At 37.2% G+C, this 23,297-nt stretch overlaps 1 protein-coding gene across 6 annotated transcripts in view; it reads left to right on the top strand.

The window, feature by feature from the left end:
- Positions 1-1,267: 1,267 nt before the first annotated feature.
- The window catches only part of EPHA7 (EPH receptor A7), a 172,277-nt gene continuing 150,247 nt past the window's right edge, over positions 1,268-23,297 (top strand). For all 6 annotated transcript variants that reach the window (XM_087882580.1, XM_034409008.3, XM_034409006.3 and 3 more), the window contains exons 1-3: positions 1,268-2,027; positions 6,785-6,849; positions 11,117-11,786. In XM_087882580.1, coding sequence (XP_087738706.1) covers positions 1,931-2,027; positions 6,785-6,849; positions 11,117-11,786 — 832 coding nt within the window. In that variant the 5' untranslated portion in view covers positions 1,268-1,930. The remainder of the gene's footprint in view (positions 2,028-6,784; positions 6,850-11,116; positions 11,787-23,297) is intronic.

The following is a 23,297-nucleotide window of genomic DNA, read 5'->3' as shown; positions in this document are numbered from 1 at the left end:
ATAATGACACTGATGTATGTGATTTGAGAGGTAATAACATCATCAGGATTTGTATTTTGCTGACTATTGTGTAATGTAACTCATAAACGGAGCAACAGAATCAAGTTGAGCATTTTGTCTATATAGGAGCCACAGACCCACAAGAGCTTTATGAATCCAGTATTTTCAAAAGAGACACAAACATCCGATCGCACACCCCGATCGTCCCCAAAAGTGATCTGCTCCCATTCCAAACAGCTTTAGAACGGAAAAGTCGAACTGTCGTGTGTGTGCGGTTCACTAGCGCGCGTGCTTTGGCGTGTTTTCACTTTCTGAATCGCTGCCACCGCTTTCCCTTATTTTTAAAAGCCAGCTTTTGCGAACCAACTCTCGCTAGGGAAGGGAAAAGGAAAACCCTTCGCGATGAGCAGTACTCGTCCAGGAGCACAAGAACGTAAACAGCCAACTCTCTCTCTCTCTCTCTCGTTCCACTGCAGCGTCTGGAAAAACGCGCGGGCGGGGATAGGCACCCCCGGGGCCTTTTGAGGAGAGGGGAAAAAAACAACAACCACCGCCCCCTAGGAGGTCCCCGGGCGGGTGCCTTATAAAGAAAGCGGGCCCGGGTGCTTCCCCTGGATGGATCTTCCTTTCTTAAGCAATTTTTAAGAGCATTGCTACCGTCTTGCAGACTTCCCTCCCTGATTCCTCCCTCCCCCCCCCTTTTTTTTTCTTTTTCCAGGGAGACTCTATTGTGGACGGCCAAGCAGAGCTCCAAGAGATGGGGGCCCAACTTCAACCAATTTAAAAAAAAAAAAAAAAAAAGCGGGTGCAGCCCGGAGATCATGCAACACCCTCTCCTCCCCCCAAAAGGCGCCTCATTGGCCTTCCCTCCGGTGTTCTTGATCAAGGGAATCCCCTCTGCTTCCCCCCCCTCCCCGTTCTTTTCATTCATCGGGGAGGAAGGGTGAAGCTACTTGGACCGGGGGATCATCCCATAAAGGAAGGAAGGACGGAAGGAAGGAAGCAGGTATACAGGCTATTCTCCTTCCAGATGGAGCACCGCTCCCGGGGGTACCGGGAGAACCACTGCTTTCTCCTTCCTTCTCGCGCGTCCCGCAGGAATATGAGGCAAAAGAGAGGAGGCAGCTGCTTGCCTCTTCGCGCTTCTCCTTCGTCTCGGGAGATTCTGGGCAGGGTAGCTGGGGGCGTGGCCTTTCGACTCCTCGTGGAGCGAAGATTTCGCCAGCCCAGCTGCTGATTGGTGGCTTTTTTTTTTTTTCTCTCTCTCCTTCTTCCAAAAGAAACATGTCAGAGCTTTCATTCCCTGCTGCTACAAACTTGCCTAACGCTCCCTCCGCCCGGCCAACTGCGCCTGCTGGAAACAGGCACTCCAAGGGAAATTACAAGAGAACCTGAGAACCGGCCGCAACCTGACGCTTCCTCCCCGTTGATTGGACGAATGGCTTAGCTCCGCCTCTCAAGATGGAACGATTCGTTGTCCGGCGGCCGTGATTCCGCTTTCTCTTAGGTTGGCGTGGCCTGCCAGTCATTTTGAAGGACGGGCTGTTCTTTCTCCATTGGTCCTGCCCCTTTTTTCTTGCCTCCTCCTCCTCCTCCTCCTCCCCCCCCCCCGCGCCTATTGATATTATTGGAGTGTGGAGCGAAAGGTTCGGTCTGCAGTCGGAGACTCGCAGGCAGCAAATACGGAGAGCGAAAAAGCGAGCCGGGAAAAGCGAGAAAGGCAGTCCGCGAAGAGCTGCGTTGAAAGAGCACTGCACATTAAAACACATCGCAGCCGGAGCCAGCAGCAGCAGCAGCAGCAGCAGCCCGAGCCAGCCGCGGGAGCAAGCAGAAGCAAACGCCAAGCGCAGTCTCTCTCTCTCTCTCTCTCTTTCTGAATGTATATGCATAATATCCTTAGCTTGATTTAAACATCTGCAGCTCACGCATCATGGTTTTTCAAACTAGGCTCCCTTCTTGGATTATTTTGTGTAACATCTGGCTGCTTCAGTTTGCACACACGGGGGAGGCACAGGCTGCAAAAGAAGGTAAGATGATGCTTGGCCACAAAGTTTATCGCTCCTTTTTCTCCCCCTTCTCCCGCTACGAGGGCTTTTTTTCGGGACCGTTCTCGAGATTTGCGACTTGCCTGCCGCTTCCCTTGGCTCCGTCCCGATGCCATCCAGGCGAAAAGGAGAGCGTGTCGGGCACCTTTCGCCCCGGGTCGAGCGCCTCTCGCTTATGCCCTTTCCGTCACGAAGTGAAACCGACGTCCCCCCCATCCCCCTCAGGCATTTGATCAGGAAGGAGAGAGATCGGGATCGCGCCCCGATTGTGCCTTTTTGCATCCGAGACTACGGCGCATTTTCTGAACTGGGTTAGCTGCGCGAAGGGACCGCACGTGATGGAAAAAGGTCTGGGAAGGCTTTGAATCTCCATCTATGCCAGTTAGCGAGGTTGGGGTGGGGGAGTGGGAGAAAAGGAGGGAGAGCGATGGTTAGGATTCTCGGATAGGTTCCTCTTACCAAGGTTAATTTTTATAGATCGGTAGATGAACCCTCTCAGCTCTCAAAACACATCTGGCTACCAGGCGATTACCTCCCGGCTTCCTACACCGCCGGAGTTCGGGATGGGAAGGGTATGAAGCGAGCGACCTGTTCCAGGACTGCAGAGGAGTTTCGGCTCCTAAGAATGTATCGACTCTAAGGATTAAGGGAGGGTGGAAAAGTAAACTGCTTTTCCTTTGATAGCCACCCGTGTCACCTGTAATAGCTAATAATAAAAGGCCGTCTGTTCGTTTTGTGCTGGTGGCGTGATCACATCTCGCAGGGCGCGGGGTTTTAGGCAAACGAGGAGAGAGCCGGCGAGTAGAAATATTTGCATCACGTACGCAGATAACGCCGCGTATCTCTTGTATAATGCCGCGTTCTTATGGACGCTGAATGGGTATTACGGCCTCCCCACACCCTCAATCGCTCGCTCTGTACATAATATGCGTCTGTGTGTATAAACCGGTCCAGCAACACATTATTATTATTATTATTATTATTATTATTATTATTATTATTATTATTATTATTATTATTATTATTATTATTATTATTACCCATATTAATGTCAGATCTGTTTTAAAAGGGACAATTTGAAGGCAGTGCTTCTCGGAATAGGCAAAAAGTATGTTTTCTTTCTTGGGGAGAATCGAAACGACGTTAAAGATCGATAAAATGATTTTTGGGGGGGGCGGGAGATTGAGACATCCCCTCCTCTCCGTTTCCGGATATTTCTTTTTTTCCCCCTTCTTTTTTGAACTATGGGGAGCATCGAAAAAGCAGGCTTCCCGCTATCAACTGGAAATGGGAAAGAGAGGCTCTCGGAGATGAAATAAAGCTTATACATAAAATGGAAGTCCATATGCATGCCTATGCTGGGGAATGGGATCAAGCTCTATTGAAAACTTTTATCTTAAAGATGAAATCGCTTAGTTCGGGAAAGGAGAGGAGGAGGGTAAGAAGCGACTAGAGAACAAAACTCTGGATTAAGGGGCGAGATATGTGGCGGAAAGCAAGTGGCACCTTCCCTTTGGAGTCGCCGTGCGAAGTAATTGAAGGTGTGTGATTTCACAGATGCTTGTAGTGCTACTTTGCTAATTTAGGAACTGGCTCTCATTTGGACCGAGCTGATCAGAGAAAAGGAGTTTGTGTAGGAAGTAGCTCTGATCTCTTGACAACTGTCACGTTTACCTGGGCAAGGCAGACTCGCAAAACTTTCCAACTTTTGGAGTTGTTCTCGGGCTCTGAATACCTAAGAAGGCTCGATCATCAGTTGCGCGCATCTGCTTTCCTCCTCCTTAGGAAGTGGGGGTGAGGAGTGCATGTGAGGGATCGGAGTTCAGGGTTTTTTGTTTTGGGGGGATTTTTTTTTTTTCAACGGGTTAAGAAGCCCTCGTGAGTGTGTGGTGAAGACACACAGGTTTGTTTGTTTTTCCAGCCATCCTACAGGGAATCAGAGTTGAGTCAACGGCGCTCCCGCTGAGTAGGGCGAAGGAGAGAGAGGTAGGCAAAAAACAAGGCTCACCTCTCCATTGAAGTTACTCCGGGGGCACTTTCCTCCCTGAGGGATCGGTATTCTTTATCACCTGTAGGCGAAGCCCCCGGCGCGTCTCAGGTGCTGAGCCGGCAAAAGTGGAGTCAGTGGCGGTGGAGGTGTGTGTGTGTGTGTGATGCTCTTTTAGCAGCTTACTAAGGAGAAGCGCGGGAACTGGCCGCTTCTTGCAAGAGCTCAGCCCAGAAAAAAAAAAGGAGGAGGGGGAATGAGAAACTCCTCCGCGCTTCGCTCAGCGGGAAGAGGAAGCACAGCGTGGGTGGAAAAAAAATGGCTTTCGGACACTTGGAGGTGAGATGCTGCTCTCCCTTTTAACGGGAGGCGTAGCCAGGTGAGGCTAGGACTCCCTCCCTTCCTCGCCCCCTCCCACCAGGGAGATACATCCTTTCTTGTCTGCTTTCTCTTTGAGAAAATAAGGTCTCCTGTGACTGGGTTTGTGGACTGGGGTCCCTTCATTATGTAGGCAGACTTCATTCTTCTTTTAGAAGTTCTGTTAACTGACATTGGCACCTTGAGGCCTAAGTGGGGGAAATTAGTAATAAGGAAGGGTTTCAGGCCACATGCAAAGTGACACTCGCTCACTCCCCAAGGAATTTTGAAAGGCATCCCTGCTGCTCTTTAAGCAAATTCTCAGAGGTGGAGTGTGTGACACTTTAGGTCTCAGGGAATCTGAGATTTCTTCCTGTCCAGACCACTAGCCACCATCTGCCCCCTGCGTAAGATAAAGTCATGCATGACCCAAAACAGATTATATGGCTTCCCCTCAGTTTTCAGTCACTGAAACTGAACTAACAGAGGGGAGGGGAGGGCACTATGCTTTCCTGAGAAAATTAAGCATCTGTCTAACATGTTGGGTTATTCTGTTGCACTGTGCCTTTTCTGCTTGGTTTTGTCAGGGGAGGGGGGGAAAAACTGTTATCTTCCCTTTTTAGGAAATCAGCATAATAAAAGAATATGTTGCTTTAGAGTTCTAGTGGCATTTTGAGATCCTGTCATCTGATTTTTTTAAGTATGTTTCCTGTTGGTGCAAGTGTGTGATGCAGATTTGATAGGATTTATTTCCCCCCCTTTCCATTTTCAGATAATGACTTGATTTGAGTCAAAAGGTGTCTCTTTTGAAAAGAAAAAAGTTCTGCTTACAACCCTTAGCAGAAACTTTAAGGAACTTCATGTCAAGAATAAACAAAAGGATCAAGAGAAAGTTGCTGCTCATCTTTCAGTATCATAGAAGAGAGTTCTCCTAACTTTTTCTCAGCACACATTGATACTATTAAAATTATGGTTTTGCATGTTCAGAAAGATTTTTTTTAAAACTTTTTATTTTTCACTTTTTAAGTTTTGGAATTGATTTGAGTACTATGTATGTGTAAAATATTTTTAAAATGCAATTGCTCTTCAGTCTGTTTAAAGGGCATGGAGTGGTTAAATATGTAGAATAACCTTTTTTAGCTGAATTTATTAGCCTGGTTTTTGATTAGCAACTCAATACAGAACTCTCTTATCAATTTTTTTTAGAAACTATTAACACCATAGAAGGAATCCCTTAGTTATCTGGATTAATTAGTGGTATAATTATGTAGAAATGATGCTTTTTATATGAAACCTAACTTCCTTCACTGAGAAAGCGTAAAATTATATCAAAGGTACACATGAGATTTTCTCAGTATGTTTTCACAGTATGTAAGACTGCAACCCTTTATGCCTATTTGCAAATACTATTGAAATCACTGTAACTCTTAACTTTCATATGCACATGTGATCAGGCTATGCACATAATCCTCTTTAACTATATTATAATTGTTAGAATATTATAAAATTAATGCTTAAGAAATCATTCTTGAATATTCTGATTATTATTATTATTATTATCAAGTTTGTTTTATATAGGGACAGGGTCAAATGTTACAATTACAAAAAGTATTTTAAATTTAAAACAGAGCATCTATTTATTTGTGCAAAGTGTTGATAGAATTTATTACTAACTAGTACAAAGTGTTGGTAGAATTTATTACTAACTAAACATAGATGCATATGTTTTATATTAAGTTGTTAATTGAAATATTTTTTCTTAGTATAGTAGGTGAGAAAATGTATGATAACAAAGCAATGAATAAATATCAGATTACTATAAATGCTTCCCAAAATGATGTTGAAAATAATTTTTTAATTATTAATCCAATTGTTAGCAGTTTCAGCACCTACCAACAGCTTGGGACATCTTACAAAACAACACAAGTAATCTGTCCACAAAGTTTTACAGTTTTGTTTAGATGCATTCTTTGCTGAATAAGTGTGAAAATTGAATATTGTTACTGATATACCAACCCTTTTATCTTTATGTTATAAACTGGAGTAAAAGTCAGAAAAACTGTTGCATTTCTGTCATAAGTACATACATAAGTACGTATGAAATTTGTGGCATGAAATAAAGGTTGAATAGATTTCATATTAAAAAAGTTACTATTATAAAGGCATTACAGTATAAAGGAGATTCCTGCCATTTCCTTTAACTCTTTGATTTATATTACCTACTAAAGTATCCTTGTGAAATCAATCACTGATTTCAGTATTTTCAACCAGCTGCTAATTTCTTCTTGAATAAAAACATGGAGGCAAAGTAGTTTAATGCCCTTAGTTTACACACAATCAGCATGAGAGTACAATTCTTAAAATACTTTTAATACATAGATATTTTTTCTTTCAGTAATATTGCTGGATTCTAAAGCACAACAGACAGATTTGGAATGGATTTCTTCTCCTCCCAATGGGGTAAGCATACCATTTAAATCAAAATCCAAAATCAGAATGAATAGTTTAAACGAACTTGTTCAAAATTCCTTGAATTAAACTTTCGATGAAAAAAATTCTGTTCTGAAAAGCATTGTGATTCCGATACAAACTAATATAGATATTTTCTTAGCTGTTAAATGCCTTAAACTGCGGCATATCTCAAAGAACTTTTTAAAACCATGAGTAATATTTCAATTTTCATTCTTAAAAACAACTTTACTGATCATAATGTTGAATATTATTTGCATCATTCTATGTAATTAATGTATAAATATATTCTATTAATGCATTATAATTAATATTTCAGGTACTTAATCATTCTTGTCAAGTTTCTAAATGCAAGACCAATTTTGCTGGCTTTAAGGCAGAAATTTGTATCTTTAATTCACATTTTTTTCAAAGCAAGGTTATCCTGTTGATTTCTGAAAATATCCTTATAAACAATTGTTTCATTATTGATTTAAATAATTAACTTTCAGACCTCATTTGGAACTCATTTACTCTTAGGCTTCAGTTCTTAATATGGTAAAAATATTTGTAAGACCCTTGTAGTGAAAGGACAGAGCAAAATTTTGAATAATATATAATTATTTCAAAGATTATTTAAGTAGCTATGACATGACTGAATACATTAACTTTAGAAACTGCAATCAAATAAGTATTTATTTTCTAAATTCTCTCTGAAGCTTGATTATTTTAAATGGATTTCTACTGCCTATCATTTAGAGTAGTTCATATTAATACAAGTTTCAAATAAAAGTTTATACAATCAAGCCTTTAATCTGGCACTTATAAGGAAATCTGGAACCAAAAGAAAGTGAATTCTGAGTAGGGATGTAGAAGTGTGACAAATCCTGTAAATAAAAAGAATGAAAACTTGAAAGTCTGTTAACTAAAAAGAAAGATCATAAAATCAATCCAGGCAATGGCTGGAAACAAATCTAATGGTTTTTGGAATGTATGAAATGTTAGCTGAATGCTTAAAATGAGAATTAACTTAAGTAGTAGCACTTCACACTGAAGGAAATCTTTTAAGAAGAGGATTAGAACAATTTTAGAATAAATTGTGATAGTCCAACTTTGAAACAATAAAAACATGTGCATGGTTCAGAGAGAGGGAGATAAAAACATCAAACAGTAATCCAAATATAACTCAAGGATGGGCAGTGCCTGAGAGTTGACAATTGTAATATACTGTATTGTATATGTATTGTATACATAAAAATGTAATATACTTTTGGGTGACCAAAATGATGCAATGATAGGAGTAGTAAAACCACTGGGGTTTTTCCTCCCGGGTTTTTTGTTGAAATTTAGTACAAGTTTATTGATATTTTTTTTTAAAAAAAAAAACTATTTTAAAATATTAAATTTCTTATAATACTTTCCCCATAGTTTGGTAACATTTATTTATTGACAAGAAACCTCATTGATTCAACCTCATTGATTCCCAGCAACTCTAATAATTTGGTTGTGGGAGTTGTAGAAGATTTAGAAGGCTTCCATTCATCCAAGACATATACTATACAGGCAACAGTTACTGACTGTTTAGATTACACTTACAAATACGTCCTATTAAAAATCAATGATCTGATTAATGATTTGTTTTAATATGCTTTCCATAAATAATACAGCTCAGTAAAGAGTCTCTAACATATCTTTAACATGTAAACACTATGTACTGTGCTTAAGAAGGCTTTCCTTTAATAGTTGCACTCCTTGATTTATTAATAGTTAAGTGACAAGTAAGACTGAGCATAGTTTTAATGCCTATCATAGTTTATTAATTATTAAGAAATAGGGATTAATGTCTACAACACTTAGTTCTTTCCCTGTCCTGGTACTGATGTTGCCTTTGTTTTCTTTTCTGGCGTCAAGTACAACTGTATTTGATCAATAATGATTAATCAGTAGTGGTTAAAGTTAGGATTATGAAAGTATTTCATATAATTTAGTGAAGAGAGAACCTGGAAATACTGTCAGTGCTTATGTAAATGTTGTGATGGCAGTAATGGCATTAAGCTTGAATTACAGGTACAGAGTCCTAAATAATCAACTGAACTTGCAAGGCATGTAATGTTTACGATACAACGTAAAATTTACCAAACATTTTTTTATTATTATGCTTGTCAATTTTCAGTGGTATATCAGATAGCAACGATCGAGCTTAATATCAGCAAAACGTTTGTAAATATAATTAAATTGAACTCTAGATTCATATAGCTATTTTGAAAACTAGCCACATTAGTGGTTTAATATTTGCCATCTTTGGTAATGCAACTTCAGTTTGTTTATATTAGAATGACATATATTGAAGATTTGAGATTTACTTGAGTAAATTTGAAATATAAAACTGATTCTAATGTCAGTTAAAATTATTATATTTTATTTGAAAATAGATTATTTCAGTTTAAAAAGTTTAGTCATGTTACATATAACTTATCCGAAATGTTATGATTGTGCAGTGGCTCATCTAAGATGGCATTTCATAATTTCAGGCTGTTTCAGGAAAAAATAGTTATAAAAGTGAATTATAGGAACATTTTTTTTTCCACGTGAATTTGCTAAAAAATTACCAAGGTTCAATTACATATTTCTTCTTCACATTTGGACCAATTACTTTTATTAAGATTGAGAGTAATTTTACTTATGAACCAATAATCTTATTACTGTTTATTTCTTCCTTTAGGAAAAAAAAATAGCTGTACTATATTCAGTTATGTTCCTGTAATGTCAGAACAGTCTATAGTGGGCACCGGGTGGGGCTGGAGTGAGAGAGAGAAAAAGAAAATTTTGTTCCATGAACTCAATTTATGTAAAGGTTTACATGAATCCATTTAAGTGGAAATAATGTGGACCAGGAAGCTGAATGAGTCAGTTGAATGACAAAACAAACAAACAAACAAACAAACCTCATGAATCAAGAATTTAAATATTGGCTAGTAAATAAAATAGATAAATAGAGAATAAAACAGTTAAATCAGAAATGGCTGTCTTTGTGGTTAAGAGTTTATGTGAAAATTTACTGTTTAGTTTTTTTTCTAAGGGGAAAAAACAAAATTACATTTTTTTAAAAAAAGAAACTTGATAACTGTTTGATTTGACGTGAATGTAAAATTTCTGACATTACAGTTAGAATATCACATTTCTTGCACATAAGAGAATATTTTGAGGGTACATTATTTTCATATATGGGCCTGGTGGCTCAGCAGACTAAAAGCATTGTGATTAACACTAGCTGCCTGCAATTACTGCAAGTTCAAATCTCACCAGGCTCAAGGTTGACTCAGCCTTCCATCCTTTCTAAGGTAGGTTAAATGAGGACCCAGTTTGTGGGGGCAATAAGCTGACTTTGTATAAATATACAAAAGTATGAAGGCTATTGCTTAATGCATTGTAAGCCGCCCTGAGTCTCTGGAGAAGGGTGGCATATAAATCAAATTTAAAAAAATAAAAAATATATATCTCAAATTGATGCAATAGAAAACATTCATTGATAGAATTTTATGTATGTAGGTACACACGTTGGTCAAAGGCTCCAATAAAATTTACCATTCCGTTTGATCAACGTGGAATCCTATTGTTTTTGGACCTGGCCAGTAGAACTCCCTGTGATATTTTTCTCTCTACCAAATGGATTTAAATTTTAGTTTTTATAAAATACAGTCGAGTTTTTAAACAACCCTTCTTAAGAAGCAGGTGGAAAATGAAATAAATTTTCATATGTTAAACCACTTATTTTTGTCCTGGCCCTATGTAGCAATAATAGTTTATCTCAATATTAGAATGCAAGCCATTGTTTTGAGAATTGGTAATGCAATATTTTGGAAGTTCTTCCACATTGACCATACTGCTGTCTATGCAGTATGCTAATTTCATGTTTTTAACATTTTACTTTATTTACAGTCTTTTTGTAGGGTGAATAGATACAGTGGTCACCATATTGGTTGTTCACACTAGAATTAACATTTCAAATTAGGGATGCTTAATACTTGCCACTGTTACATCTGCTCTCTGCCTATAAATTTATTCTATTAGGCATTGGATCATATCATTCCCTTCCATTTTTAAATAGTTCCTCATTCCATGCTAAAAAATTGTAAGCTGTTAAAACATATGCTCTGGTTACTAGTGGTCGGGGGGGGGGAAACATGATGGTACATAATCTTGTATTATATTTATTATCTAATTTTTCTCTATTAGAAAAGTTTATCTCAGTATGGATAACTATGCCTTTATGTTCCAGTGGGAAGAAATCAGTGGACTGGATGAAAACTACACACCTATACGAACATACCAGGTATGCCAAGTCATGGAACCCAACCAAAATAATTGGCTGCGGACTAACTGGATCACGAAAGGCAATGCACAAAGGATTTTTGTAGAACTAAAATTCACTCTGAGGGATTGTAATAGCCTTCCTGGAGTCCTCGGGACATGTAAAGAAACGTTCAACTTGCATTATTATGAAACAGACTATGACACTGGAAGGAGTATCCGAGAAAGCCAATATGTAAAAATAGACACTATTGCGGCTGATGAAAGCTTTACCCAAGGTGACCTTGGGGAGAGAAAAATGAAACTCAATACAGAAGTGAGAGAGATTGGACCTCTGTCCAAAAAAGGATTCTACCTTGCATTTCAGGATGTAGGGGCTTGCATTGCTCTGGTTTCTGTCAAAGTGTACTATAAGAAGTGCTGGTCCATTATTGAGAACTTAGCGATTTTTCCAGACACAGTAACTGGGTCAGAGTTCTCCTCCTTAGTTGAGGTCCGAGGAACCTGTGTCAGTAGTGCCGAAGAAGAAGCAGAAAACTCTCCTAGAATGCATTGTAGTGCAGAAGGAGAATGGTTAGTGCCAATTGGGAAGTGTATCTGCAAAGCTGGCTTCCAACAAAAAGGAGACACGTGCGAACGTAAGTAAAAAACGTATTTACGTAGTTACTTTTTTTTTTTTTTTTTTTTACTGTTTTTAACAAATGCCTCTTTAATGGAAGTGTTGCCTTACTTAATTCATAGAAGCCAGAAATTAGAGTCTGACACTAAAGAAACAAATTCTGTTCGGGAATGGAAATCAATAATTGGATGTTGCATTTAGAAAAGCCATTACAGTAACTGTCAAACTAAACAGTAGTTTACCTTTCCTAATGCTATTACATACAAGCAGTTACATAACATTTTATAAGAGAGAGGCCAAAAAAGCTATTTAGTACTTAATGATTCTTTAAAATAACACTTGAGAAAAATGTGTCTTGCAGAGAGGGTATCATTAATAATCCAAGGATTACTGTTCTTGCAATATATTCAGTAGCTAATTTGGGAAACTGCGGAAAGTTTTAAAAATATAATGTGTTTCTGATTAACATACTGAAAAGCAGTTCAGACTGTAGTATTGATAGGAAAGCTAAGGATATGTGGAATATTTCTTTTTAAAAAGGAAAAAGAACACAATAAATAGTTTCTTTAAACTGAAATCTTGGAATAGAAATATCTGAAATCTTGGAATAGAGCTCAGGGCTGAAAACAGGCAGCAGGAGAATAGAATAGAAAACAGGCAAGCATACTTGTTTTTCCCCTTTTACAGTCTGCAGCCCTTGACATTCTGTAAAAGTTTAGATGATTTCCAGAACAGATTTTGAATTAAGATTTAGGAATTGCAAAATATATAAAAGCATACTTTCTTTTCATCTGCAAAACTGTTTCTAGTGGAACCAAATTATTGGATCCTTCTCTTGATCTGGAAGAAGGAGATAGAATTTGATCTGAAAGACTATTTTCAGAAATTAGGTATCTCACAAGTTGTGTATAGATACTATTTGTCAAGGACTGACAAAATGTTGACTTTGTGTGGGCAACGGGCACAAATATACCTTTTTAGAATAAACATTCTGCTTTATTAGATAGGCTGGGGGCTGAGGGGGTATTTCCAAGAAATACTTAACGAAATTGACTATATAATAATGGGTTTGATTAGTGTTGTCATGTATGATTTTCTCTTTTTGTAAAGAGAAATTTAATTTACATTAAAACATCAATTTGATAACTTCTGAAAGTCATAGACAGCTGGGGTCTTGGCTTTTGAACTTCTGACAAAGAGTTATGGTTATCGACAATGAAAAATAGATGTTTCATTAGCTATTTACCATTTGGTCTGACTGGAGGAGACAAGTAGGGCATTTTCAGTGAAAATATCTGTCATGAAACATATATTTTCTCTGACATATGTATAGTCCTCTTTTAGCGACCACAATTAGGATCAGCAACTTGCTAAGTGAAATTGTAACACTGTTTATGACCTTATTTCAGCTTTTCTTTGTTTTATAGACCAGCAAAGGTCATAAAATGCAAGGATTGATAATAAAATTTACTTTTTCATCACTACTGTAACTGCAAATGGTAGCAACTGCAAATAAACAAAGCAGTTGCTAAATGAGGACTTCCTGGACTGCTGCTGTCTTTCTTCATTCTTGCTTTTCAAGCCCAAACAAATCTGTTAGCATTGGGTAACAGCTAAATATTAAAAAGGATATTTCAAATATTGAAAAGCTACCTGTGCAAATTAGTTCAATGTCTACATCTTGATTCTGCTTAAAACACTTGCATAATGCTGTGTGTTCATCAGATTTCATGATGAGAGTTAGGTTTTCCCACCCAATCTTTAATCTTTTTTAAAAACTGATTTTGCAGTGATCAAAATAATGTATAATGACACTTTAAACGTTATTGTTTAGGAGAACTTGTTAGAATTAAAAGTTAAAACAGAAGATTGATGGAGATACAGCTGTTATGATTAGAATTCAAGTAAATTGTTTATTAAGTAGGGTTCTTAATTTTAAACTTCAGTGATGTCAACTGAAGCATTAAATGATAACTTGCAGTTGAGTGTCTCTCTTGTGTTCATTTTGTAAGAATACGTCTCATGCCGGCTGACTGCCAGAGAAACTGCTAAAAGAATATATTCTGTTGGAAGTGTTCCAGAATCGAGGGAGACAGGGAGTTCTATCATTTCTGTTCTTTCAAAACCTGTTCTTGGTGAAAGTTTCAAAATGAAGTTTTATTTTACATTTGTTGTGAGAAATGCGTGATTAGTAATTACTACCTATATTAAAAAAATGTAAGCTGACTAAAGTTTGAGGCACATATCTTTCATTAATTCCTTGGCTCTGATAACAGGACTTTCTCAGTGATAGCATTAATGTTTAAACAGGTGGTGACAAATGGATGCTATATAATGATAGCATTCATGGTGAAACTGGTAGTTCGAGACAATCATGGGATCAAATTTGTTATAAACCTAATCCTACTATTAATTCAGTGGAATATTTTGTTTTCGTCAGACTTTGTAGAACAACCCAAAATCAAATTATTATGTGATTTTTTAAAGTCTTTAATTGATTTGTAAGCTTTGCATTTGATGTATAATATTTTCACTCTCATATAAAATATTTATGGATCATGTAAAAATGAATGTTTGCACTGTAGTTCGGTGCAAAATGTAGTTTTGACATTTTAATTTCCATATGCATTTACCCAGATCTACATATATTTCAAAGCAGCTTTTTGAATTTGCAAAATTAATAATCTATTCCCAGAAAAAAAAACCCACACACCCAAAGAGCCTGATTTAACCTCCTCCTCCTCCTGAAAAGAGTAATTAATATCTAACTTTTGATGTTGCAAAATGTAATATTGTCCCTGATCCTAGACAAAGGATTACAAAAGAAAACCTTTTCTTTGTAATTTCCTTTTATGAATTAGCTAATTAAGTAAAATGAGGTCTAAAACTCAAGTACATTTCAGTAGATGATGTGTGTGTGTTTAGGATAGTTGTTCAGAGAATTAGTTTTGTAATACTCTTTAAATATTTATAAATTGCAGATTACCAAATATCCTAAGGCAGTTTCTAAACAATATGAATAATATCAAACTAAAATATAAAATATATTTTAAAATCCTGGTTAAAAAGCATATTTTCAAAGTTTAATGGAAAACTTTGTTAAAGACTTAAAACAGCATTAATTGCTATGTTTTCTAAAGGAAATTGATCCTTTAGCAAAGAAGTAACAGCTAAAATTACATGAGTCCAACCTATCTCCATAAAAAGTAACAAGCAAAGGTGTGGAGCATTAATAAATAGTAAGAGATAAAGATCGAGCAGATATTAATGTACTGAGGCAGCTCAGATGTAACATTTTATCTCCATGGTTTTGTATGTCACTAGAATCAACATCAGATGTTAATGTTGCTACAGTATGCTTTTTAGGGTGCTTTTGTGCTATATAAATCATTGCTGGGTAAAGTGTATTACAGTATGCAGATATAGAGAGCATTAGCTTGTGCACCACAGCATTTACACAAATTTAACCATTTTGCATATAAAACATTGTGAGATAAAACTTAAATTTCGTATTCACTGAAAGTATTAACTGAACGTATTGAAGGGAGTATATATTCAGAAAGGAGAATTTTTCTATCTTTGATTTTTCTATCAAAATGCAACTTCTGATATACATTCCATTATATTAATTGTACTGTTTTGTCTCTTGCATTGTATTAGTTATACCTTTTAAGGGCTTTAATGGCCAAGTATGTATAAGCTATACATGGGGATAATTATAGAAAAAATTGCAGAAATTTCTTTTCAAATGGAAAATAGAATTTGTTGTTTAGTATTGCGTCTATCTAATAAGGCATGCACTCTAATTTCTTTTGCTTCTGCCTAGTCACTACAGTATGTCTCCCTCCTCTCTGTCTCTTTTAATCAATGGGTTGGAAAGAAATGGCACGATTAAAATAGAAGGAGCCTTCCTAATATGAATAGTTTAAGTAAGATAGACATATTTCTGTTATTGATAATAATAGTGTTTCCGGTGTTTCTACCAGTTCTACTCACTGGTAGAATTCTCATTGTACTATATCCGTGATGGTGAACCTATGGCACGTGTGCCAGAAGTGGCACACAGAGCCCTCTCTGTAGGCACGCATGCTGTCGCCAGCTGCTCTTCTGGTTTCCAGTACGCACGTGCATGCTGGCCAGCTGATCTTCATTTGTGCCGGAGCGCCGTAAACCTGAAGACCAGGTGGCCAGTGCCCCCATGGTCTTTGGGTTTACGGTGCTTTGGTGTGCGTGTGCACATGCATGTGCGCACATTCTGCTTTCGGCACTCAGTGCCAAAACGGTTCGCCATCACTGTACTATATTCTATAATATATAATTAACGTAAAAATATAATTAATGAATTGTTTTTCTTGTGTGAGTAAAAAACCCGATACTCCATTCTTTTGTTACTTAAAAATGAAAATAATATCAAATTGCTCATACACAGTTATAAAATACTAGACTTTTCATGACCCATTGGGTCATTGTTTTAGTTGTATCATCATTTTACAGATAATTACTTACCTACACAGATCAACAGAATGACTGTGGGTAGCAAAAAAGCAGTAGAAGAGACAGCAATTTCAATATTTCTTCTGGCTTCCCTACTGACTTTTCTTGTGGAAAGCTTGTAGGGAGGGAGTCAATGGAGAAACTGACAGGGAAAATCACAACATGCTTGGATAAGTCTCCCCCACCCAGGCGCTATCCCTCCAATCTCTCTGTGCACATGCCATATTGGCACTTGCATATCCCTGTGCACCTTCCCCAATCTATACAACAACTTTGTACACCCTCCCTCACCTACGCTGCATTCTTGTTCACTCTCCCGACTTACGTCTTTGTGATCATGCCCAACTGCTCTACCCTTGTACACCATCCCTGACCCATGCCACATCTCTCAGGCACCCTCTTACTTCCCCACCACTTAGTTGCCTGCTGGATTTGGACTTGTAACTTCCTGCCAGCTTCCCCACTGACTTTGTACTTTGCTTGGGGAAAACGGAGTCACCACAGTAGTACATTGGTGTTGGTGGCTACAATGTTTTCAAATTTAAATCCCAAGGGAGTAGTGGGTCCTGGATTTGGGGCACATTCTCTAAGTTTGTAAATTTGTGGCAGTTTGGTTTGACAATAGTCACCCTACAATGTGCTGGTTCACCCAGTTGAAGGTTACAAACAGACAGAAATGTTTTCGTAATATAGAGATTTCATGTATTTCAAAGATTTTTTTCCCCCAGTGTGCATGAAATGTACATGAAATTAACTTGGGCATTTCTGCTCTATTTCTTAATTTAAGCTCTTTGTTTCTTGTCTTGTCTGAACAATTTTCAACAAATCTGCTCCCTCTTGCATGTGAGAGCTTTTTGGATATTTTAGAATATTTTAGTTAATAGAGAATTTTATTCTTATAGTTAATTACTTAGTAGAACGGATGTACCTTCCATGTGTCTAAACTGGGGGGGTCTAAGTGGAGGTGCGGTTCTGCTCTTTAATGCCAACCAGAAAAAAGAAAAAGAAATGTGTATGCTGAAGCACAATAATAAAAAGAATCAACTTGGACCGTGCAAATTGCAATATTGGGCATATACAGTATATGAAATTAGATTTCGGGATACCTCCTAAAAAAGAAGTGTAGTTGTCAAGGGACATTTTACGGACTTGGAAATTTGTCTTTTTTGTGGGTTGGTTGAGATCTACATTTACATAAAGAACTTGCATGCATATATAAATGGCATATAATTTGCCTTTATGAAGGGTTTGTGCTATAATAATACTGTCTTGAAATAAGCTTTGTTACTCCGTGTCCAGACAGTATATGAATATTAACTATTCCTCCTTTTACTTCTCCCTGTTTAGTATTGATTATCTTCCTTTTAATCAGCTGAATGTTAGATTCAATACTTCTTTACAGTTCCAAATTCACAATGGCAACACAGCTTATCAAAACTGTTTTTTTTCTCTAAAAGAGTCAGTGCATCAGCTCCCCTTTTAACAAAAATTGTGTTAAATATTTGTACTCATTTTTGTAATATTTATATTACATAGAAACCCTGGTATCTGTAATACTATGGCTATTATTTTATAGAAAATTGTTTTAAATTTAAAATAGTTTTAAAATGGTTTGCTATAAATATAGATACATACCAGGGGTGAAATGCTCCTGGTTCGGACCAGATCGCCTGATCCGGTAGCGATAGCGGGTGATTCGGAGAACCGGTAGCAAAAATCCCTGTGCCGCCCCCCCCCATCATGCCCTGCTGAGCCGCACGATCATCAGAGGCTTTTTTTTTTTTACTTTTAAAAGCATTTTTTCTACAACTTCTTCCACCCAAAAAATGCTTTTAAAAGTAAAAAAAAAAAAAAGCCTCTGATGATTGCGTGGCTCAGCTGGGATTGTCAGAGGCTTTTCAAAGCATTTTTTCTGCAACCTCTTCCACCCAAAAAATGCTTTTAAAGGTAAAAAAAAAAAGCCTCTGATGAGGCTGGGATCGTCAGAGGCTTTTCAAAGCATTTTTTTAATCACCTCTTTGGCCAAAGAGGTTGCAGAAAAAATGCTTTGAAAAGCCTCTGACAATCCCAGCTGAGCCGCGCAATCATCAGAGGCTTTTTTTTTTCTTTTAAAAGCATTTTTTCTACAACCTCTTCCACCCAAAAAATGCTTTTAAAGGTAAAAAAAAAAAGCCTCTGATGATTGTGCGGCTCAGCTGGGATCGTCAGAGGCTTTTCAAAGCATTTTTTCTGCAACCTCTTTGGCCAAAGAGGTGATTTAAAAAATGCTTTGAAAAGCCTCTGACGATCCCAGCTGAGTTGCCTGATCATCAGAGAGGCTTTACAAAGCATTTTTTTGCAACCTCTTCAGCCGAAGAGGTTGTAGAAAAAATGCTTTGAAAAGTAAAAAAAAAAAAAAAGTTGGCCACCCCCACACAGTCACATTACTTCCCCCACCAAGCCACGCCCACAGAACCGGTAGTAACAAATTTTACATTTCACCCCTGATACATACACTTTCCAATCAGTTTTATTGTGTCTCTGTGTGTGTATTATGATGCATTGAACTAAGTGGCAGAGAGCCAGTATCATATGGTTATGTTACATTTCTTACTAGAAACCAGGAGATCATGAATTCGATAATCTTGATCACACACTCTCAGTAGTAAGAATAAGGTAGTGACAAACCATTGAAATTATTGCCAAGAAAACTGATGGATTTATCCAGGCTGTTTCCATGAGTCAAGACTGACTTGAATGCATTTTTAATATGTTTGTTTGCTACCCATCTTGCCAGAAGGTGACATTGGGTGATATACAAGGTTATATATAAATTATGCCTAAAATTATGGCAAAAACATGGAGAGGGAGGAGACAGAGTGCCCAGGAGGTAAGGTGGGCTCTGCTATTGGTCGATCAACCATCTGCAGTCTGAAGCTCCCCCATGGGTCCCCAAGCCAAATATATGATCTTTGTGTTTTTTATTATCGGACTTATATGCCAACCTTTCTCCACAAGGACTCAGGGCAGCTCACAGCAATAAACTAGCGAAGTGGGGAAAAGTCATGATACGTCACATGACACTGCCATGATGATGCGAGTCTGACACCCCTGGTGTAGCTGAATAAAAGCAATAAAATGTTTATTGAATGTGGACATATAGGTATTAAATCTGAAAGTTTATGAATTAATCTGTTTCATATTGATGTGCTGCAAGAGGCAAAGTGTCATTTCTGTAAGTAAGTTAGTTACTTACTGAATGGCTTTAGTGGCTTTTGAGAAGTCGATATTTCCAAGTTTTCCAGCATAACATGAATAGCTGTAAAGCCTTAACAAGTGATTGTAAAAGACCAGAGGAGGCATTTGGGAGTTTTGCAAGGGAAGTTCAACTTTTAGTTTGAGGGGAAAGCCCTTCAGGACTTCCTCTTACAATAAATAGGAGGAGATACACAATGGCTGCTATATGCTCCACTAAAGGAGAGACTTCATTCTGACTTGACAGTCAATAGGTAAGAATAGCCATTACTAGTAACACATTATGGAAAACAATGTGAGATATGCTCAGTTGAAATAGATTTGGGAGGGAGACAGTAATGATTTGCAATTGTTTATTCCTTTTCTTATCATACATAACTATTTTGGCACTTTGTTTATTATTTTTCAGATCCATATTTCTTTCTGCAATTTGCTGCATCATATAGTATATAGTAAATCACTCAGTCTTCTTCAATACCATGTAGAAAAGTGAATGTCCATCACATATTCTCTCAATATATACTCTATGCACTTCTTTGTTGCTCTATTATATAGTGTTAATCAGGCTAAATAAAGTGGGAATAGAAGAATGGAACTAAAACGTAGAATATCCATTATTGATTATATCAACAGTTTTGATACTCATTTTTTCATTACTTTTACAGAACAAAACAACCAAAATATACTGCAGTTCATGGTATTCCTTAGTGATTTTTTCCCCTTTTTGACATTAAGGAACATCTTTTTCTATTTGCCTTTATATAATACTTTATTTTTTCAGTGCTGTGTTCTTTCACTGTATTTCTGAACTGTCTGTTCTGGACTGATGGAAAAACCTTTGTAAAAAAATTAGCAATGAACAACTGGATTATATGAAGTAAAATGAGCAAGTGTAAATGAGAATTTTGTATACTAATCTTTTTCTTTCTTTTTTAAATGAAGCAACTTCATAAAATTCAGGAAAAAAATGTTCCAAATCAGTTTGGAATGTACAAATTAGGTCATTTCACAGTAAGAAGTGAACTAAATGAATTCTGAACAGAACCCTACTTACAGCAACAAGTACAGTGGGACATTAGTACTCATGGTTAATTGGTTCTGGGAAGCGCTATGAGTAGTAAAAAATGATAAGGACCAAACATTTTTTCCCATAAGGAATAATGTAGTGAGTCATGAGGCAGCTGACACCAAGTTCTAGCTTGTGTATTGAGTACCAAACAATGAGTACTGGGACAAAATGTTCGTGTCAAAATATCAAAATTTAATGAGTTTCAAAGCAGTTAAATATCAAGGTACCACTGTACGGTTACCAGGATTTTTGTCTCCTGAAAGCTACTGTTACATGTAATCTAAGTGTGGATCATTAAAATGCTCCATGCCCTCATTTGAGTTACACAGAATGGACTTTGGACTGAATCTCTAGTATGGCTTCCCGAGGTGTCACAAGGCTTTTGCACCAGATTTTCTTCTGTTGCTGACATACGGTAAAACAGTAGACAGTATTAATAGTATCTTTGGAACCTTCATAAACGCCAGAAAGATTTGCTCAGAAAAATAAAATGGTCAGGGCAGATAAATTGAACGGATACAGAACATCAACATATACAGAATTAGTAAGGATGGTAGAGGAGAACCTCATTAATTTTCTCTAGACCAGAGGTGTCAAACTCAATTTCATTGAGGGCCATATCAGGGTTGTGTTTGACCTTGGGGGCCCAGGGTGAGCATGGCCAACTCAACATCACTTGTCTTGGGGGGTGCCTGTGGTGGCCCGAGCACTCTGCCCATAAAAATGGGCTCCTGAGCTCCGTTTTCGCTGGCAGAGGCACTGCGGGCCAGTACTTAGCTGTTTCCAGGGTGGCCCTGCAGGCCAGATCTAAGCAACCCATGGGCCAGATCGGCCCCTGGGCCTTGTGTTTGAAACCCCTGCTCCAGAGTAAATGAGTTTCTAGATTTATTTATTTATTTATTTATTTATTTATTTATTTATTTATTTATTTATTTATTTATTTATTTATTTATTTATTTATTTATTTATTGGTTCAATTTATATGCCGCCCTTATCTGGAGACTCAGGGCAGCTTACAATGCGTTAAGCAATAGCCTTCATACTTTTGTATATACTTGCTTAGTAGGGCTTTCGCCCCCCCCCCAAAGTGGTGTTCTTTTTTATACAAAGTCAGCTTATTGCCCCCACAATCCGGGTCCTCATTTTACCTACCTCGAAAGGATGGAAGGCTGAGTCAACCTTGAGCCTGGTGAGATTTGAACTTGCAGTAATTGCAGGCAACTGGTGCTACGTAACAGCACTTTAGTCTGCTGCGCCACCAAGGCACTACTGGCCAACTTTGTGACCAGAGAGCCAATATGATGCTCTTAACAAGTTGGAGCATAGAACCTGACCAATCTGATGTGGGTGGAGGGTTGGAGGGAATCTGGCAAAACAAAGAATGAATTTGAAAAGGGGCCAAATTTTTAACAGAAAAAAAATTCAGATATTTTCTGCCAATCTATCCCAATGTTTGGGACAGTTGAATTGAACTCATTGCACTTACTAAATCTGAAAAATGTTTCCTCCATTCTTAGTCTCTATTATTACAGTGCTGGAAAGAATTCTAGAAGCTATTCTCTGTTAAATTTTGGTAACTTGTTTTGCTTTGTTTGTTAATGCAAACATGTTCAAAATCATGGGAAACTAATTTAGAATTCTATCAAGTTAAATGAGATTTATAATTATATTCCATCTGTAAAGTTGTTGTCTGGAGATCTAGTAAATCTGAGTTTTTGGATGAAATATCAAATATCAACCCAGTCTTGTCTGTTGTAGATGAAATATTTTATTGTCATAGTTTTTCTTCACAATATTGGCTCTTCTCTTACCATCGGGGGTGGCATATTTTGGATCCATTCATGGTGATTATATGCATTGGAATCTCATCAAATGTCTTTGGCAGTGGGAGGCAAAATGAATATGTTTGTCAAGTTTTAAGATTTTTTAAGGAATTTAAATTATGTATATCTTTTTCATATTATTATTGTTCAATTTTTATATCCACTAATATAATATAGTTTTTGTAGTTTAGTTCTGAACTATGTAGATGTTACATTGGAAAGAGTATTTCTCCCTAAGACTGCATGCTTCATATATTGTTTTTTCTTTGTTTAAGAAATTACACATTTAAAAAAGGGCCTTTATAAAGATATAAAAATATATTTAAAAAGCAGATAACAGCCTTCTCCCCTATGTGTTTGTTTATAGAACATGACAATATTCCAGGAGGATAAATAACAATACCACTGACTTGTCTTATGTATGTGGCCTTTCCTCTTCAAAATAAAAGTACTCATTTTTTAAAAAAACAACAGTGTGCAGTATAAAGTTTTGTCCTAAGTTGTATATGTAGATTGTTTAAAGTAATTAAGGTAGAATAATTATACTTAGGGTAGGAGTCATAGTTACCTTGGAATCTGAAATATAAATTTTCATGTCACATGTTTTCAACAGAGTGTATTCCTGTATTGGAGAACTAAATACAATTGCATACCGAGTGTCTATGGAGATTCTCAGTCATCCAGGTCATGGTTGTCCCAAAGAGGCTTTTTCAAGAGGCAACTGGACTTTCTGGTTTTTCTTTGAAGAAGCTTGGATGAAAAGTGAAACGTCTTCAAAGGAAAACCAGAAAGTCCAGTTGCCTCTTCAAAAAACCTCTTTGGGACAATTGCATACAGAGAAACTTGCTATACCCTTAACATATACAATAACATTCAATTTTCCTTTCCTATAATATTCCTTTTATCACTT

The sequence above is a fragment of the Pantherophis guttatus genome, chromosome 1 (genome assembly GCF_059756535.1).
Source record: "Pantherophis guttatus breed Tessera chromosome 1, ASM5975653v1, whole genome shotgun sequence".
In the NCBI taxonomy this organism is placed as follows: domain Eukaryota; kingdom Metazoa; phylum Chordata; class Lepidosauria; order Squamata; family Colubridae; genus Pantherophis; species Pantherophis guttatus.
The sequence above is the reverse complement of the archived record's forward strand: the minus strand, read 5'-3'. Positions and strand labels throughout refer to the sequence as shown.